Below are 16,571 nucleotides of genomic sequence, written 5' to 3' on the forward strand. Positions count from 1 at the left end.
ATAACATGGGAGACACCGTATTCTAAGAATGAAGACAAAATCACAGGATCAGGGCTAGGACTACAGTGAATGTGGCTTCTGCATCTTTGTTCCCTGTCAGAGGAAGACCAAAAGCAGATGGCACGTGAGAATCCAGGCCAGAAAGTTGTGGTGTTTGCCTTCCAGTTTCATGATTCTCACTCAACCCCATTCACGGGCCCAGCAGCCGTCTAGCACGTCCGGGAGCGGCCACTGACCACTCTCCGGGGCGGGGAGATGCACCATGTTCCCGCCTCCTCCTTGGCTCTGGCACATTCTCCGGCGAAATGAGGAACAGGAGGCAATACTGGGTGTGGGGCTGATTTCAGAAGATGAGGGGTTTCTACTTCAGAGCCTGAGCTTGGGGCGACGGAGAGGGCAGTGAATGCTGGCATCGGGAAGCCGCGGTGTGTGGGTGTCGGGAGGGGGGCGGTATTTAGGGCCAAGAGGAGTATGCTTTTCCAGCTAAGTGCGTGGGGGCTCATTCTGAAAGCGCCATCAAAAACCCAACTGTGCAATCGCGGCTGGTGCTGTAGGAATCAGGCATTTTGAGTTCTCTCTCTCCCTCTGTGTGTGTATACATATATATACATACATGTTATACATATATATGTGTGTGTTTGTGTGTGTGTGTTTGTGTGTGTATATATATATATATATACACACATGTTTATCATCTTGAAATTTGTTTTTAAAAAGCCCTTCAATCAGTGTAGTAAACATGCCCCAGTCCTTGCCACATTTGCAAAAGTCTTATGCTGATGTCACTATGGAAACAGATTCTCAGAAGACTAAAGACATGGAAGGCCCAGGATCATGGGGCCATCATTTAGTGAACATCAGTAAAGATTCTAACCTCTCAGAACAGAGTGTTTGGAGTTGCCCTGGTCTCTAATTTTGAATGCTGAGGCGACCAGGCAATTGGGCAGTTCTTTCAACGGCCTTCATAGGGGGTCAGACTCTGTCACCTGGCCAACAAGCTATAAAACAGTTTCAGAGAACTTCATAGAATGACAGTTGTTGTAAAGCTATCATTCATTGCATACCTACAGTTTACATTTATTAACTTATTTTCTCCTCACAAAAAATACTCCAAGATCAGCATTAACATTCCCATTTTATGGATGGGGAAACTGAACCCCAGAGAGACTGCACTGCCTAAGTATACACATGTAAGTACCAGACCCAGGACGTGAACACAGGTCTATGCCAAAACCTATTCTCCTTCCACTGGCTGACCTTCCTATTACCTCCACATCCTGGGCTTACCAGAGCCTATATTTACAACCAGCTCCATTTATCCATAGTCTGTGTGTTTTTACGATCTTTCCTTTCTCTTGGAGAAAAAGAAAAATTCACCTGAAGAAAACATGTTCATAAGAGAACCCCGATATTTTCTATTCCTGGTATCTTGATTCCACTTACAGTATCCCCACCTGTCTTCTGAGGCTGCTCCCACCTTCTGCAAAACTGCCTGCTCTTTTCCCCATGCTGCCATGCAGGGAAGCATTATTAACACAGATTAGCTGGACAAATCCAATGAAAAACTCTCATAACACCCTGTTCAGAGAAGTACAACCAGGACCTTTTCAGATTTTTTCCTTGCGTATTGAGAGAAAAGTCATGAGCCTCAGATTAAATGGGAGGCTCTGAAATAGAAGGGTTTCAATTTCATTTTGAAAACCCCATGCACTCATTGCCAATGAGATCCATTCCCTCCCCCACCCCACCCCACCCCCCCAAAACCCAACAGGAGACTGAGGGATAAGAGAGCTTCCTGACTGACGTGTGTCCATCCCCTGCCCGGAGGTCCACCCTTAACCACCTCTTCCTGCTTGCTTCGGAGGCAGAGCCCCCATCACTCACCCAGGAGGGCCGTCTGGGGGTGGGTCCGACCGTGTCTCCCTCTGGAGATGGACCTCCAGGGAGGCCGCTCCCTGGCCTCAGTGGGAAGGAGAAGGAGGATCTGTCCGAGGACCAACAGAAAGCAGCCCACCAGCATCTTTTCCATCTTCGAGAAGAGGAAGAGCGGAAGGCTGTGACAGACACAACGGGAAAAGGGAGCAGGGTGAGATTTCCAGGTCTCCTTGAACTCTAGGCGCTGCAGACCCGCTGTGCCACCTTTTCAGTATCAAACATGCCCCTTGTCCTTAAAATGTCACTTATGGGTTTGAGCCTTAAGAACTCAGGGAACTTCCATTGGTAGGTTCTTGGATACTCTGAGCAGGGCATGCATATTAAAATTTTTCGTCACTTTGGTCTCTATGAGACTGAATGGAAAACTTGACAGGGAAAAAAATATCCTCAAGTTTCTCCTTGGGGTTATTTTTTATCAATTGTCTATAATTATATTCTGTACCTTGGATTTGAAAAAGGAAAAAATCATATCTGAAGATTCCAAGTAACATTATTCCTTCAGTCTAATAATAGTGTATGGCACAAAGTAATATATATAAATTCCCAAGGAATGTATGCACAGCTGATACAAGGTAGCATCACATAGTGAGCCTCCCAGCCTCCCTGCCTTCCTGCCTCCCTCACATGTCTCGTAAGAGGCAGCAGGGTGCAGTAGTTAAGGGCTTGGACTCTGGCACCAAACTTCCTGCCTTTGAATCCCGACTCTTGAAACTCACTGTGTATGACCTTGGCCAAGCTATTTAACCTCCCGAGGCTTGTGGGAATATGGGATAATATTAGTTAACTGAGTGAATTAATGCATGTAACTGAAGCATTCAGCATAGTGCCTGGCACACATGGGGAAGTGGGGACAAGCAAATGAGCAAAGGCGCTGGGGGACCAGAGAAGAATAGGATCAAACCCGATGTTGAGCAGGAATAAAGGATTCTAACTCTGAGTTCCAGGTATCCACAGGGGCAAGGGGACTTTGAACCAGAGGAGCCCTGTCTACCAGACCAGCACCGCCTTTACCCATTTTCTGTATTGGTATAGCTAGTATAAAGGCTCAGAAGGATTCTAAGCAAGGAAGTGACAGGGTCAGAACCAGGTTTTCCTAGGATGGCCTATCTCAGTGTTTCACATAGGATGAGAAAGGTACTTGGCCACATGGTGAGTGATGTCAAGACTATTCTCTCTGGGGGCGCCTGGGTGGCTCAGTGAGTTAAATATCTCACTCTTGATTTCGGCTCAGGTCAAGATCTCAGGGTCATGAGACAGAGCCCCACGTCAGGCTCTGTGCTGGGCATGGAGTCTGCTTGAGATTCTCTCTCTCCCTCTCCCTCTGCCCCTCCCCCCCCACTCTTTCTCTCTCTCTCTCAAATTAATAAATAAATCTTAAAAAAAAAAAAAAGACAGTCCTGCCTGGCATATGAGTGTCATCACAATTTATTAATTTATATAAATTAGGTGGGGAGGAGGGAAGATTTAAGGAGGAACAACATTTAAGTAACATCATGTGCATGTAAAATCTTTACTAAGTCCTTATCTTGTGCTTGGCAGTTTCACCCAGCTGACTTCATTTAATCCTCATACCTATCTTGCAGAAATCAAAATGATTACTTCTGCTTTTTAGAGATGAGGAAACGGAGGCTCACAGAAGCTCAGAAACTTGATCACGGTCAAACAGCTAAAGTAAGTAGCAAAGTAGGGATTCAAACCCAGGGTAAGCAGGCCAATTTACCAATTCATTGATTAGCAGAAAACCCAATTAGCTGCAAGTCAAATCCCAGAAGACAACTCATGAAAGGGCATAGCTGTTCTGCCGCAGAGGCAGGAACAGGGTAGGGCCAGGGCAAAGACCATTTCCCAAACCTTAAAAAAAAAAAACTCAGTAATTAGTGAATTGTTTGTTCAGCAAATTGCTTTCAGGAATTGACCTGGAGATAAACCCCGGCTGTCAAACTTCAAAGTCCAAAGTTTTTCACACTTGCTGTATAGAGCTCACTTTTCCCTATGCATTAAAATTCTATTAAAAATAGCAAATGTTTGTACAGCACTTACTACGTGCCAGGCACTGGGCCAAATGCTTTAAATGTATTAAGTCATTTAATTCTAACAGTAACTCAGAGAAGGTAGGTAATTTACCTAAGCTTATGCAGCTGATAAAGTGGCGAAACTCCAGAGCATATCGGCTCATTACTGATAACTACTGCCCCCAACTTTTTAAATAAACTAAATTCTTCACTAAGTAGATCGGCCCTTTTTCATAGCTTTAACTGTGAGATTCCTTCTGAGAAAAGGAAGACCACTTAGAAGAGTTTGCCTCTTTCTCTGGTGTTAAACCTATTATTTACTTTCAAGCTTCCTGGGTATTTACCACATTTTAAATGACTTTTTAAGTGTGTTATGTCATTTATATGTGAGTTATTATTTTACTGCTTTCTCCTTCCTCCAAACTGAGAAAATACAAAGTCCCCCTTTATTTATTTCAAAATGTATACAACATGTTCTCTAAGCCCACTTGCAACCTGACATATTTGCATTTAAATCCAAACATTTGGAACATGATGTGGTGGGTGAGTATCATTTTCAAAAAACAATACCATTTCATGTGCTTGGGTTTCCTGCTGATTTCAAGAAGTGTTTGTGTTTTCAGGTCACCATCACTAACTAAAAGGGGAATAGGGGAAGGGGAAGGCGTGAAAAATAAACAGAACTTGAGGCACCTGGCTGGCTCGGTCAGTAGAGCATGAGACTCTTGATCTCAGGGTGGTGAGTTCGAGCCCCATGTTCGGCGTGCAGCTTACTTAAAAAAAGGAAAAAGAAAAAAGAAAACACAGAACCAAGCACTTCTAGGTGTCTAACACTGAGCAGGTTACTCTTATCCTCTCTGTGCCTCAGTCTCCTCATCTTTAAAGCGGGGATAAGAAATAGACCTGGTTGTTGTATGGATTAAATCAGTCCTATACATAAAGCATGCAGAACAGTGAATGGCACAAAGTAAGTGCTCAGTAAGCTACTTGTTGTTCTTATTATGCAATCAAACCAATTAATACAAAGTACACATTGTTCATTTTGTCATATTAAGCCGTTTAACACATCAACTTAACTTTTATGTTATTTATGACCAGTATAATAGAATAATGACATACAAAAATATAACTTAAAAATAATGCTAATATCTGAAAGTATTTAAAACTTTCCTTTTAAATGCAATGGCATGGTCAGTCACAAGCTGGTGGAAAAGATTTATGCATTTCTGATCTGTTATTTATATCTGACTATATAAACTCATAAACTCAGTAAGAAGACAACCCATCTGAAAATATGTGAAATATTTGAACAGTCACACCAGCAAAGAAGATATTTGGATGACAAATAATCATATGAAGAGATGTTCAACATTCTTAGTCATTATAAAAATGCAAATTAAAACCACAATAAGACTCCATGACAAATCCACTAGAAAAACTAAAATTAAAAAGATGGCTATAACCAAGTATTGGTGAAGATGTGAAGAAACTGAAACCCTAATACATTGCTGGTAAGAATGCAAAATGGTGCAGAGGCTCTGGACAACAAATTGCCAGTTTCTCATAAAGTTCAATGTACACTTGCCAAATGACACAGCACAAGTGACCAGCTGTCCTGGTTTACCCAGAACTGTCGATGTTTTAGCCCTGAAAGTCCTGCATCCTGGAAAACTCCTCAGTCCTGGACAGACTGAGATGTTTCATCTTGCTACCAGCAACCTCACTCCTCAGAATTTACGCAAAAGATATGAAAACACATCCACACAAAGACTTATACTCAGATGGTCATAGGAGCTTTATTTATAAAAGCTAAAAACAGGATACAACCCAAATGTCCACATGTTGATGAATGGATTAATAAACTGCGGTACAGCCATACAATGGAATACTACTCGGCAATTAAAGGTTGAATCTTAAAATAATTATACTGAGTGAAAGCAGCCAGACACAAAAGATTATAATCTGAACGATTCTATTTATGTGACATTCAATAAAGAGCAACACTATATGACAGAAAGCAGATCCGTGATTCCAGGGCGTGGGGGTGGGAAAAGAAGATCAGCTACAAAGGGACATGAGGGAAATTTGGGGGGGGGCGATAGAAGTATTTATATCATGATTATGGTGGAGGTTACATGGCTGTATGCATTTGTCAGAACTCATCAAATTGTCCCCTAAAAATGATGAATTTTATTGGTATGGAAGTTATACTTCAAAAAAGCTGTTTAAAAGAAACTAAAGGAATGTGGGAAAAAATATTGTATACATGCCAACATAAAACCAGTAGGACAATATTAATATAGGCAAGATAGACTTTAAAAAAAAAAATGCAATGGCAGTGCGACAAGGAAAAAAAAGGTCAGAGCATGGACCCCATATTAATAATGTTGCTCAGTTGGGCACTTACAGCTCACTGCAAGCATTTGGAGAACAGGAGCCGGTTCTAGCTGGGAAATGGACTGATGCTTGAGAAACAGTTCCTTTCATGTATGGGCATAGGAGGATTGTTGTGCTGGGAAACAGAGGTTAATTCAATCTGAACAGATTCCGTGAAGCATTCAGGGGCATGGAAAGAATAGCTTTGACTTTGTTTTAACAATGTTTCTCCTCTCCATGGGACAATGAGTCTTTTCATTTAGCTCTAGCAAGGGGGTGGGGGAAAGGAGAGAGGAGACTGCTCTGACCCTCTTAGCCTTGGGTTCTTCTAAGCATCCCCATTCCAAGTAAATTGTCAGGCGAGTAGGATCCCACCAGAGCCAACAGGATGTTCTGTAGGCCTTGAGAGGAGAGGCCTGGCCCTGTTAGAACACCCTGCGTGACCTCAGTTAGGTGACTTCTCTCTCTGGGTTTTAATTAGTCAGCCGTAAAATGAGAGGCATGGCCTGAGAACAGTGTTTCTCAACCTAAACCAGGCCACAGGCCAGCACAATCCTGCGATCCTAAAGAAGGTTGGGCATGACTTTCTACAAGGTGGTAAACTCTGCCTCTGGACAAGAAGAGAAAGGGGGTAGGCCGTTACTATTTTTTAAGTGCTTACTATGTCCGAGGCAGTGACCTGGGCATTTTCTGTATTATCATCTCGTTGGATCCCTACAATCCTTCTGTGAGGTGGATGAGTTCCTAATTTTATGAATGGGACACTAAGAGGGGAAGACACTCTCCACGGCCTGAGAGCTAGCTAAGGGACAAAGCCAAGCTTCTATCCCCGCCATCTCCCTGGCCTGAGGAGCTCAGATTCTTATCACAGTCAGTGCCTCCCTCCACGCGGGTCCCTTGGCCTGGAAGCCCTACATGAACCAAAATCGCCTTCATTCCTCAAGGCTCAGCTCATGGTGTTACCCACTCTCTAAAATGTTCTCCAGTTTTCCCAGTAAGGATTGACTTCTCTATACACCCGGAACAATGGGTTTGTTGTCTGCTCTAGCCCTCGCTTTCTTTTTCTTGCTACTCGATCTGTCTCCCTGCCTCATCTGTGAGCTGTTCCTTGGGACATACCTTGTCATTGCTGTACCACCCATGTGCTGGGGGCCAAATTTTATAAATAAGTTTTTAGAAAATAGACAAATGATGAATAAACACACTTACTGACCAACGAAAGATCAATAAATGTTGGATCAAACTAGTTTGGCAACTGACAACTGCCAAGTCCCAGCTCATGTCTTTCTCTATATAGGATATTTGCCTAAATAAAGGCAACCCCAGCGGCTATCTCCTATGATGGGAGGACCCCCTCCCTCAAATTTCTCAGCCAAGTTAAATATATAATTTTAAAAGGATATAGATTAAATATCAAATATCGAGTCACAGTAACTAATGTATCAACTTAGTCACAAATGCCTATTCAAAACACTTCAAATTACAAAATAATGTTATCACTTTAGAAGTAAGGCTTTTCTCATTAAAAATGTTCCATAAAACAATGTTTTCAAATGCTTGCCTTTCAAACATCACTACTGTGTCAACAACAAAGATACGTTTTGAGTCTTCTAACCTGTCCACCCCTGTCTAAGTTGTCTGAGACACAGCACTTTCCAGACCCATATGGGATGCTGTTGCTGGAGGTTTTATCTCGGGCCAAGAGAAGAGGACAGTGTATCTCTGCAACTTACTCACTCATTGTGTTGTTCTTTAAAGGACTGTATCCAGCATCATCCAATCCTTGCAACTGGGAAATTGTGCCCTCAAGAATAATTACAAAATCCGAGTTGATTTTTTTTATTGTTTTGGTATGTATCTAGATGTATCCAAAGGTAGCACTTTGATTGAGAACATTTTGAACATAGTGTGTCTTCCCCAAACAGCACTTTGTTCAAAATATTTGCTAGATTCCCTGTACTTTGAGAGACTCTGCAAGGACTCAAAGAGAGGGCAATTTCCTCTTTTCTAAGGAATAATTTTTTGGGGGGGAAAAACCCTCCCCTCATATTTTGGTATATATGGTCATTCCTTCCATATCTTTTTTTCCCTTCCATGCACTCAAGCACCAAATCCTGCCATTTTTTTTCTCAGTGATGTCACTCATGTCTTCTTCCCTTCCCATCCATACCGAGGTCACAGTCCTAGACCTTATTCCCATCACAGAGACCACTGGCAGCTACCCCCCCCCAATATCTTCCTTCCTCTCCTTCCTTGGTAATACTCCCACTTTTTACCTGGACGTGTGACAGGCTAGAATAAAGACCATGGCTCCCAGTCCTCCCTTCTTGCCTGTGTGACTACATGCTGGCCAGTGGATGGCAGTGGTCATGGTATGTACAACTTCTGAAAAGTGTCCTAAAGGAGGGATGGGGAATTGACCTCCTTGCTTCCTGCTTTCCTGCTAGCTGGAAGGAGAACATCCTGGCTGGATACCCAGCAGTCATGTTGAACCATGACCCATGATGGAAATGGAAGCCACGCTGCATGGTAAAGCGAGGCACAGGAGTGTGGGTCCCTGACCTCACTCTCACTTTGGACTCACCACCTCCAGGCTTCTAGAATGCAAGACAGAAATAAACTTCCTTCTTGAAGCCACCGTTATTTCAGTTTTTTTCTGTAAGTTGGAACTGAACATTAGTCCAAGTCTCCCCTACTGAGTCCATCTAGCACCAGTGCTGAATTCAACTTCCCAACACACTTATCATGCTTGCTTATCATGTTCCTGCTCAAAAACTGTCAGAGTTCCAACTTCCACATGCCAACACAGTAAAATCTAGATTCCTTAGTTTAGCATTCAAAGCCCTATCATCTGGCCCTGTATTATAATGCTGACCTCAACAACTCCCCCCAGCCACCCCCCCAACACACACACAAACACACAAACACACACACAGGGCTGAGACTGGCAGCCAGGTCCTTCAGGTGCCAAGATCGGTGTGCTCTCCGGGTTGGGCCCCCGCTCCCTCTCACCACTGACCTCGTCACTACCACCAATTTCTGACAAGGGCCCAAGCGTCTGGGATCCAGCCCAGCCCTGCCTTTCCCTCTGAGTCCCCTTCAGGGTCCTGCCAGGTAAGGCAGTGATGGCCGTCTGCCAAGCCACATGGCAGGGTTCAAAGATGACCTCACAGTCTGGAGCTCCAAGTGGCAACTGGTCCCTTGGAAGGGCCTTTCTGGCACTGTTTACTAGCAACGGTGACGACATGTTCCGCTCTCCTTGGCGCTTCAGCCTCCCTCTTCCCATGATCCTCCCGAGCTATTCTCACAGTGGGAAGCAGGGCAGCCCTCCTGAGCTTCCCTAAAGATGGGGAGTCCCAGGAAAGGGTTCTCTTGAACACAGGTGCTGCAGACCAAAGGGCAGTGGGTCCCAGGGAAAGCGCTAGAGACCCTCTGACCCACTTGACTGGTCTTAAACTCCAGCACTCACCCCTGAGGCTTAGCATGTCCTCTGTCACTGCCTGCCCGGCTTCACGCCCAACACCTGGTGCCCACCAGCATTGACACCCATCACACCCTGCGGCCTGCTTTTCCTGAGACCTGAGCCTGTCTCTACCCCTTTCTCCAGCCACACCCCTGCCTTACTCCTTGCCTTCTTTTAGGCACCAGTCAGAGCTGTTTCGAGGAAAATTGTGGGATCTCCTTCTAGAACTTCCAAAGACCCTCCTATTTCTTTGCTGTCTTTCAAGGAGCAATCACCTATTTCCTTTTCTTTAAATCTTGGGCCTCATTACAACTACCTCTGGCTGAACAGAGATACCTGGTGCTTGCTGGTAAGAGCCCAGGGCATGACAACCATGGGAGGGTATCTCGGAGGTGGACTCTGCTATGGCGTCTCCAGTGAGTGAGCTCAGGCCACAGTGGTTCCAGTTTGCCTGGGTCTGGATGCTAGGAGCAAGGGAACCCTGGAGCCCAGGTTTACAAAAAAGAGAGTCCCGGCAACTGGGAGGCCTCAGGCTGAATTCTATTGGCAGGAATAAAAGTGTGGACAGGTAGTGAAGAGCCACAGATCTCCGCATTCTCAAGGGGATTCTAAGGGACCAAGTTTCAGGGGCGAAGAGGAAACTTTCCAGGCCATAAACCCATTTTGGTATCTTGACATGGTTTTATGAAGCCGTCCCTTAGAGAGCAGGTAGGGAGAGCTGCGCAGGAGTGGCCTCCAGAATGGAAAACCCCAGGTAACGACATGTGGATTATCTGCCACCTTCCTGGATCTGTGGAGAGGCTATCTTCCTGAGTTGGGGAGGAGGTGACTGCTCATAGGAACTCCTTGCTTTCTCTGGAAAGAGAGGTAATGGAACTCACCAGGTAGCTTTAGGATGTGCCTGGAACTGTTCTAAGGACTTTAATCCTCACAGTCCTGTAGGTATTAACATCTCCATTAGACAGATGAGGAAACTGAGGCATAGAGTAGTTGGGTTACTCCGAGGTTACCAACCCGAGAGCTTCACAGCCGGGGTTTGAACCTAGGCAGGCTAATCCCAGATTCTATGCCCCTGACCACCTACCCCTCCAGCCTCCCCTCTCCTGGAAGGCCCGCCCATTCAGTGCACTTGGTGCATATGCATCCTGGCCCCGATTTATGACAATTTGGAACTTGGTCAAATGGGTTGGTTCAGGGTGGGGGTCTGTTCCTGAGGAGCTACCTTCCGGGCGTCCAGTCCCGGAGACCTTAACGAGAGAGGGTCCCCGTTTTTCTGTCTCCTCCCCAAACTGTCCTCGGGGGTTTCCAGCAACTACCACAAAATGCCCTCCCCCTTCTCTCCCTTCTCCACAATGGAGAGACACCGGAGGGAGGACCAAGAACAAAATCCAGATGACACGGCATTAAAATACCAGCCGACCGAGGGGAGGAATCCGACTCGATCGGGCCTGTCAGTAGGACAGGAATCACACTGGATGTGCCCGCTCAACAAGTCTCCCCCCCCCCCCCACCGCCCGCCCGGGCCGCGGGAGCCCAGGTCCGGAGTCCCCGCGGCGGGGCACAGCGCCCCCACTGGGCAGTGCGGGCTGGCGGCCGCGCCGTGCGCCCCGAGCAGGGAGCGCGCCCCGCTCGCCCGGCCGGGCTGGCCTGACTTCTCGCCGCCCCGGGGTCCGGGCAGCGCCGACCTCCGCTCGCGCCGGCCCAGCGGGGTCCGGAGCGACGGGCCCCGGGGCGGGAGGGGGCGTCTGGCCGCAGGGGCCGCGCGGGGCCGCAGGGGCCGGGGCGAGGCGGGCGCGCAGGCCTGGGGGCAGCGGCCGCGTGCGCCCGTCCGCCCGAGCTCTGCGGGTCTGTCTGTCGGTCCGTCAGGCGGTCGGCCGGTGTGTCCGCGCCTCGGGGCAGCCGGGGCCGTGCACAGAGCCCCGGGGAAAGCGCGCCCCGCTCACCTGCAGCCGCTGCCGCGGGCGCCTGGGCAGCGAGACGGGCGCAGCCACCCGGGTCTCCGTCGTCGGCCTCCTCGGCGCTCGGAGAGGCGCGGTTCTCCTCGGGGGTCGCTCGTGGGAGCCGCGGCCGCTGTCTCCTCCTTCGCCGCTTCCTCCAAGTCCCATCCCAGAGCGCTCCCCTCGCTCGCTGGCTGCCTGCGAGGCTCGGGGCCAGCGCGGGAGGGCGGCGGGGAGGCGGCGCCGCGGCGAGGGTGGGGAGCGGGCCGGGCGGAAGGAGGGGTGTCTTCTTTGGGGATGGGGAAGGCGCGGAGAGGGAGCGGCCTCACCCTGCGGGCAGCCCCGGAGCTGGGCACCCCGGCCGTGCGCCCTGCCTGCCGCCACCCCGCTCCGCTCGGTCCCTCCGCCAGCCCAGGCGGGATTCGGACTCCAGGGGTCCGGACCGCAAACTCCGAGCAACAGAGGCTTTGGGGGACTTGGCGGGGTGGGGTGGGGGTAGGGGTGGGGGGAGAGCATCTCCTGCGAGAAGGGAGGCATGGCAGGGGTACTCTATCCTGAACTTGGGGTCATGATCTGCAGGAGGCATCCCTCGATGATGGTGATGAAGAAAAAGTGGTGAGAATTGGGATAATTGGGGACAAGTGCCAGGACCTGTCTTGGCAGTGCCCAGAACACCCCACCAGTGCCAGTTCGTATTAACAGAACGTCCACTGGCCGGGGACCAGACCAGGCCCGGGGGTGGGGAGTGAAGTAAGGATGCCAGGACACATAGGAAACAAAGAAGGAGCAGAGAAAGTCTAGTTCAGACAAGACTTTTGAAATTATGCGCGACAGATACTTGCAACTTTGTAAGGTGGGAGAACATGACCTTAGACGTCTCCGCAGAACTTTGGAGGGATGCAGATGACAGGATTGGGCAGTGGCAGGGAGAGGGCCTGGTATGACCAGCGTGGGTGAGTGGGCAATGTACACCAAGCCAGCACATCTCCTAATAATGGCTCCAAAATTCTGTCCCCAAACACGTACCCAACACACCCAGGCCAGGTTTTAACAAGCTAAGGGGGAGAGGCCGCAGAACTAATGAGTTTCAAAAGGTTTGGCGGTGCCGGAGTCTGATAATTTCCGTCCTCTTGGCTGCCTTTACTCCTAACCATCACTCCTATTTTATGATCGAGTTGGTTTCTGGAATATAAATGAACACCAGGGACAAAATCAATTTCTCAGAAAAGCTCCAGGGGTGGGAAGTAAAACTTCTAGTCATAAAGCAAGGGGTTAACATACTCAAGCCATCAGACAACAACATGGTGCCATAATGCAGAGAAAGACTCTTGGATCCATGTTCCCTTGTTCCCCTAACCTGCCCCTTAGGCCCACCAGGCACTCTTGGCTGCCTGCGCATATCAGAAATGGTTACTTTGTATGTCTTTGGGAGGAGGTAGGTAGAGGTCAGAAAGCAGAGGAAAGTCTTCAGGAAATGTTTGGTCTCTGAAGTCTTGGATCCCACAGAAGAAAATTCTTCCTGAGTCTGGGCCAGTGAAAATCCCTTAGGAGCTAGGGAAGTTGAGTTGCAGTTTATGGAAACTTGCATTTAAAATGTGTTGCCTTATTCCAAGACACCAGTATGATCCAGTAATTTACCAAGAAAACAACAGCAATTCCAAAATCCTTCCAAATTTTAAGGAATTGTAAGTAAGTAACTGATTCCAGGGACTCTAGGATATGCCAACTAAAATGGGTGTTTTTCTCCAGGGAATTCTATCAAAATTCTTCAGAATAGGAAATCTCTGTACGAAGCATTCCTGGGGCCAAGTCAAATGGGTCAATGAGTTGTTCTACCTTGTGGAATGATCCTCAGGTCTGCCAGAAAAAATGAAGCATAAGTGAGCTCAATGTCCTGAAATATCAAGTCAGAAAAAATAATGCCTTCATTTCCCAGTTACCTTTTGGTGAATGCAAGTTGATAACAACAGAGGCTCTTGGGGAGAGCCCAGATTTGCCTTTTCTGCCAGAGGCCTTGCTACCAGCTTAGTGTACAGAGAATCTTATTCAGAAGAAGTGTGGGTTTAAGATTTTCAGTTCTCATGCGGGCAATCGTACGCCCACAGATAAGAATGAGGGCATGTAGAAAGTTCAAGAGTCAGTTGGAATGGATAGCTGTCTAAATTCATTACACCTGGTAGCTCTACCGGGTCCAAATCTCAGTTCTCTATCTCCACATGTGGTCTATTGTGGCGTAAGGACTGGGGTGGGGGACATCAATTGACCCAGGCCTCACAATCATGACTAACCTCATAGAGACTTTTGATATGAATTCATCTCTTCCTTATAAACCATTAAAACTTTCTGTTTTGTTTCGTTTTGCTTCCTAGAGGGCAGATTGAAATGAGACTATTAAATGGAAGGGGACCAGAAACCAAAGAGCAGACAGGTTGGTTCACAGACCCACAACGTAAAACAAACCTTGTATTGAATGGGTGAGGAGAAGTGTAGAATTGCAGTCTCACCTCACTTGCACTGTGTTTCTCAAGGTGACTGATGACGTTTGAGTCCCGTGTAAACTGTTGGCGCTCTCCCCCTCTCATCAAGGGGAAGGGCAGGATGTCTTACCTAGGAGACATTCCCCCTTTGGGCCAGCTGCCAGTTGGTTGGGGCTGGAGGTTAAGAGGGGAGCACTGCGAGGCGGTGGCTGGGTTTCTACTCCAGCCCAGGACAGCACTTCCTTCTGGATGCCCCATCAGCATGGACAGCTGGTTCCATGTCCAGAAGATCCTCCTTGAGGAGGATGGTACTGCTGTCCCAGGTAGAATGATTTCCAAAAAAAAAAAAAGTACTCTCCCATCTTGGAAAGACAAGATGAAAGTGATCAGGAAAAAACTATAGCGAGTCAAAATTTTATTTAGGAAAATAATATACCATTCAAAGAAGACTCAGATGTTTGTATGTGATCTTGAACTTGGGCCATTTGCTCCTGAGGGCAGGGACCAGGCCTTCTGCTTGTTTTCAGATATTGCCCTATGCCATGCAGTGGAAGGGACTGGGCTGTCATGGCCTGAACCTGGAGTTCAGAACCTTGTAATGTTTGGGAAATCAGGTTGATGAGGCTACCTATCAAAAATGAGATAATAGCAGGGAGTGGGGAGTTTCAATGCATAGGCAAGAGTGAGTGGAAATCTGACTTGTTTTCTTGGATATTGGCAAGGCTAAAACACTGCCTGTCTTCCTGGAAACTGGTTTCCCCTTTCGAGCAGAGGATGGACCTGCTAAGCATGGCAGCATCACTCCACTGCTTCTTTCATCCTTAAACCTAGGAATGGGTACAAAGTGGTCTGCCATTAGAGGCCAATAGCCTCAGGGCGCCTGGGTTGCTGAGTCGGTTAAGCAGTTAAAAATTAAGCGTCTGCCTTCAGCTCAGGTCATGATCCCAGCGTCCCAGGATGGAGCCCTGCATCAGGCTCCCTGCTCAGGGGGGAGCCTTCTTCTCCCTGTGCCCCTCACCCGACTCGTGATCTCTCTCTCTCAAATAAATAAATACAATTTTTTAAAAAAAGCCAATAGCCTCATACCAGTAACATACAACTGACTACCTTCTCTCAATGCCATTAATAAATTGATGTCTACATTGGTTGCCCGGTGTGAAATCAGACTACACGATACTCAGGCAATGACTATGTGTATCTGCCCTACAAAATCCTCCAGGATGCTGGCAGAGCTCAAAAATGGTGACTCAAGAATAACAAAAATATCAGAAGTTAGGACTTTTCCATGTTCTTTCTTGCTGAAGAAAATAACTGGGATGTGGTTATTACTGGGGTTCAACAGAAAGGGAAACACTACAGATAGTCCAGTGGAAAAGAATAAGGCAATGCACCACGGAGACTGCAATAAATCACAAGATGGAGAAAAATAAGATGTAGTGAAATAAAGTGAACAATTTCATTGGGAGAGCAGTCTTTGAAAAGAAGCAATGGAAATGTCTTGACTCATTTAAAACAAGAATTGACAAAGCAATTCCCCGGTACAGAAAGTGCCAGAACATTACTGGCTATATGTGTACTGTATGTGAAGAGAAAGAGGTTGAGAAGAGGATGCAATAACCAAAATTTTAGAGTTGAAAATTTTCTTAGAGCAAAATGTCTAAGACACCTCAGCATCCCTGGCCAGGCCTAATGAGAGAGCCCTGCCTAGCACAGCTTCACCTTTAGCTCCAGCCTATGCCTGGGGGCAGAAGAATATTGTCAGAACCATTTCTGAAAATCAATTACAGGCATACCTCAGAGATACTGTGAGTTTGATTCCAGATCGGTGCAATAAAGCAAGGATTACAATAAAAGGAGTCGAGTGAATTTTTTGTTTTCCCAGTGCATATAAAAATTACATTTTTAGGGGCACCTGGGTGGCTCAGTCGTTAAGTGTCTCCCTTTGACTCAGGTCATGATCCCAGGGTCCTGGGATCGAGCCCCGCATCGGGCTCCCTGCTTGGCGGGAGGCCTGCTTCTCCCTCTCCCACTCCCCCTGCTTGTGTTCCCTCTCTCGCTGTGTCTCTCTCTGTCAAATAAATAAATAAATAAAATCTTAAAAAAAAAATTACATTTTTTAAAAAAATTTTATTTAAATTCAATTTAAGTAACATATAGTGTATTATTAGTTTCAGGGGTAGAATATAGTGATTCATCAGTTGCATATAATACCCAGTGCTCATTACATCACGTGCCCTCCTTAATGCCCATCACCCAGTTACCCCATCCCCCGTCCCCCTCCCCTCCAGCAACCCTCAGTTTGTTTCCTTTGATTAAGAGTCTCTTATGGTTTGTCTCCCTCTCTGGTTTCATCTTGTTTTATTTTTTCTTC

The 16,571-nt window shown here is 47.0% G+C and overlaps 1 protein-coding gene across 3 annotated transcripts in view; it reads right to left on the reverse strand.

Annotated features, from left to right (window-relative positions):
• Positions 1–11,963, reverse strand: part of MATN2 (matrilin 2) — a 127,927-nt gene extending 115,964 nt beyond the window's left edge. For all 3 annotated transcript variants that reach the window (XM_036086505.2, XM_036086504.2, XM_036086503.2), the window contains exons 1-2: positions 11,730–11,963; positions 1,885–2,054 (exon numbers count right to left, since the gene is read on the reverse strand). In XM_036086505.2, the coding sequence (XP_035942398.2) occupies positions 1,885–2,029 (145 nt within the window). In that variant the 5' untranslated portion in view covers positions 2,030–2,054; positions 11,730–11,963. The remainder of the gene's footprint in view (positions 1–1,884; positions 2,055–11,729) is intronic.
• Positions 11,964–16,571: the final 4,608 nt, after the last annotated feature.

The sequence above is a fragment of the Halichoerus grypus genome, chromosome 5, assembly GCF_964656455.1.
Source record: "Halichoerus grypus chromosome 5, mHalGry1.hap1.1, whole genome shotgun sequence".
Lineage (NCBI taxonomy): Eukaryota > Metazoa > Chordata > Mammalia > Carnivora > Phocidae > Halichoerus > Halichoerus grypus.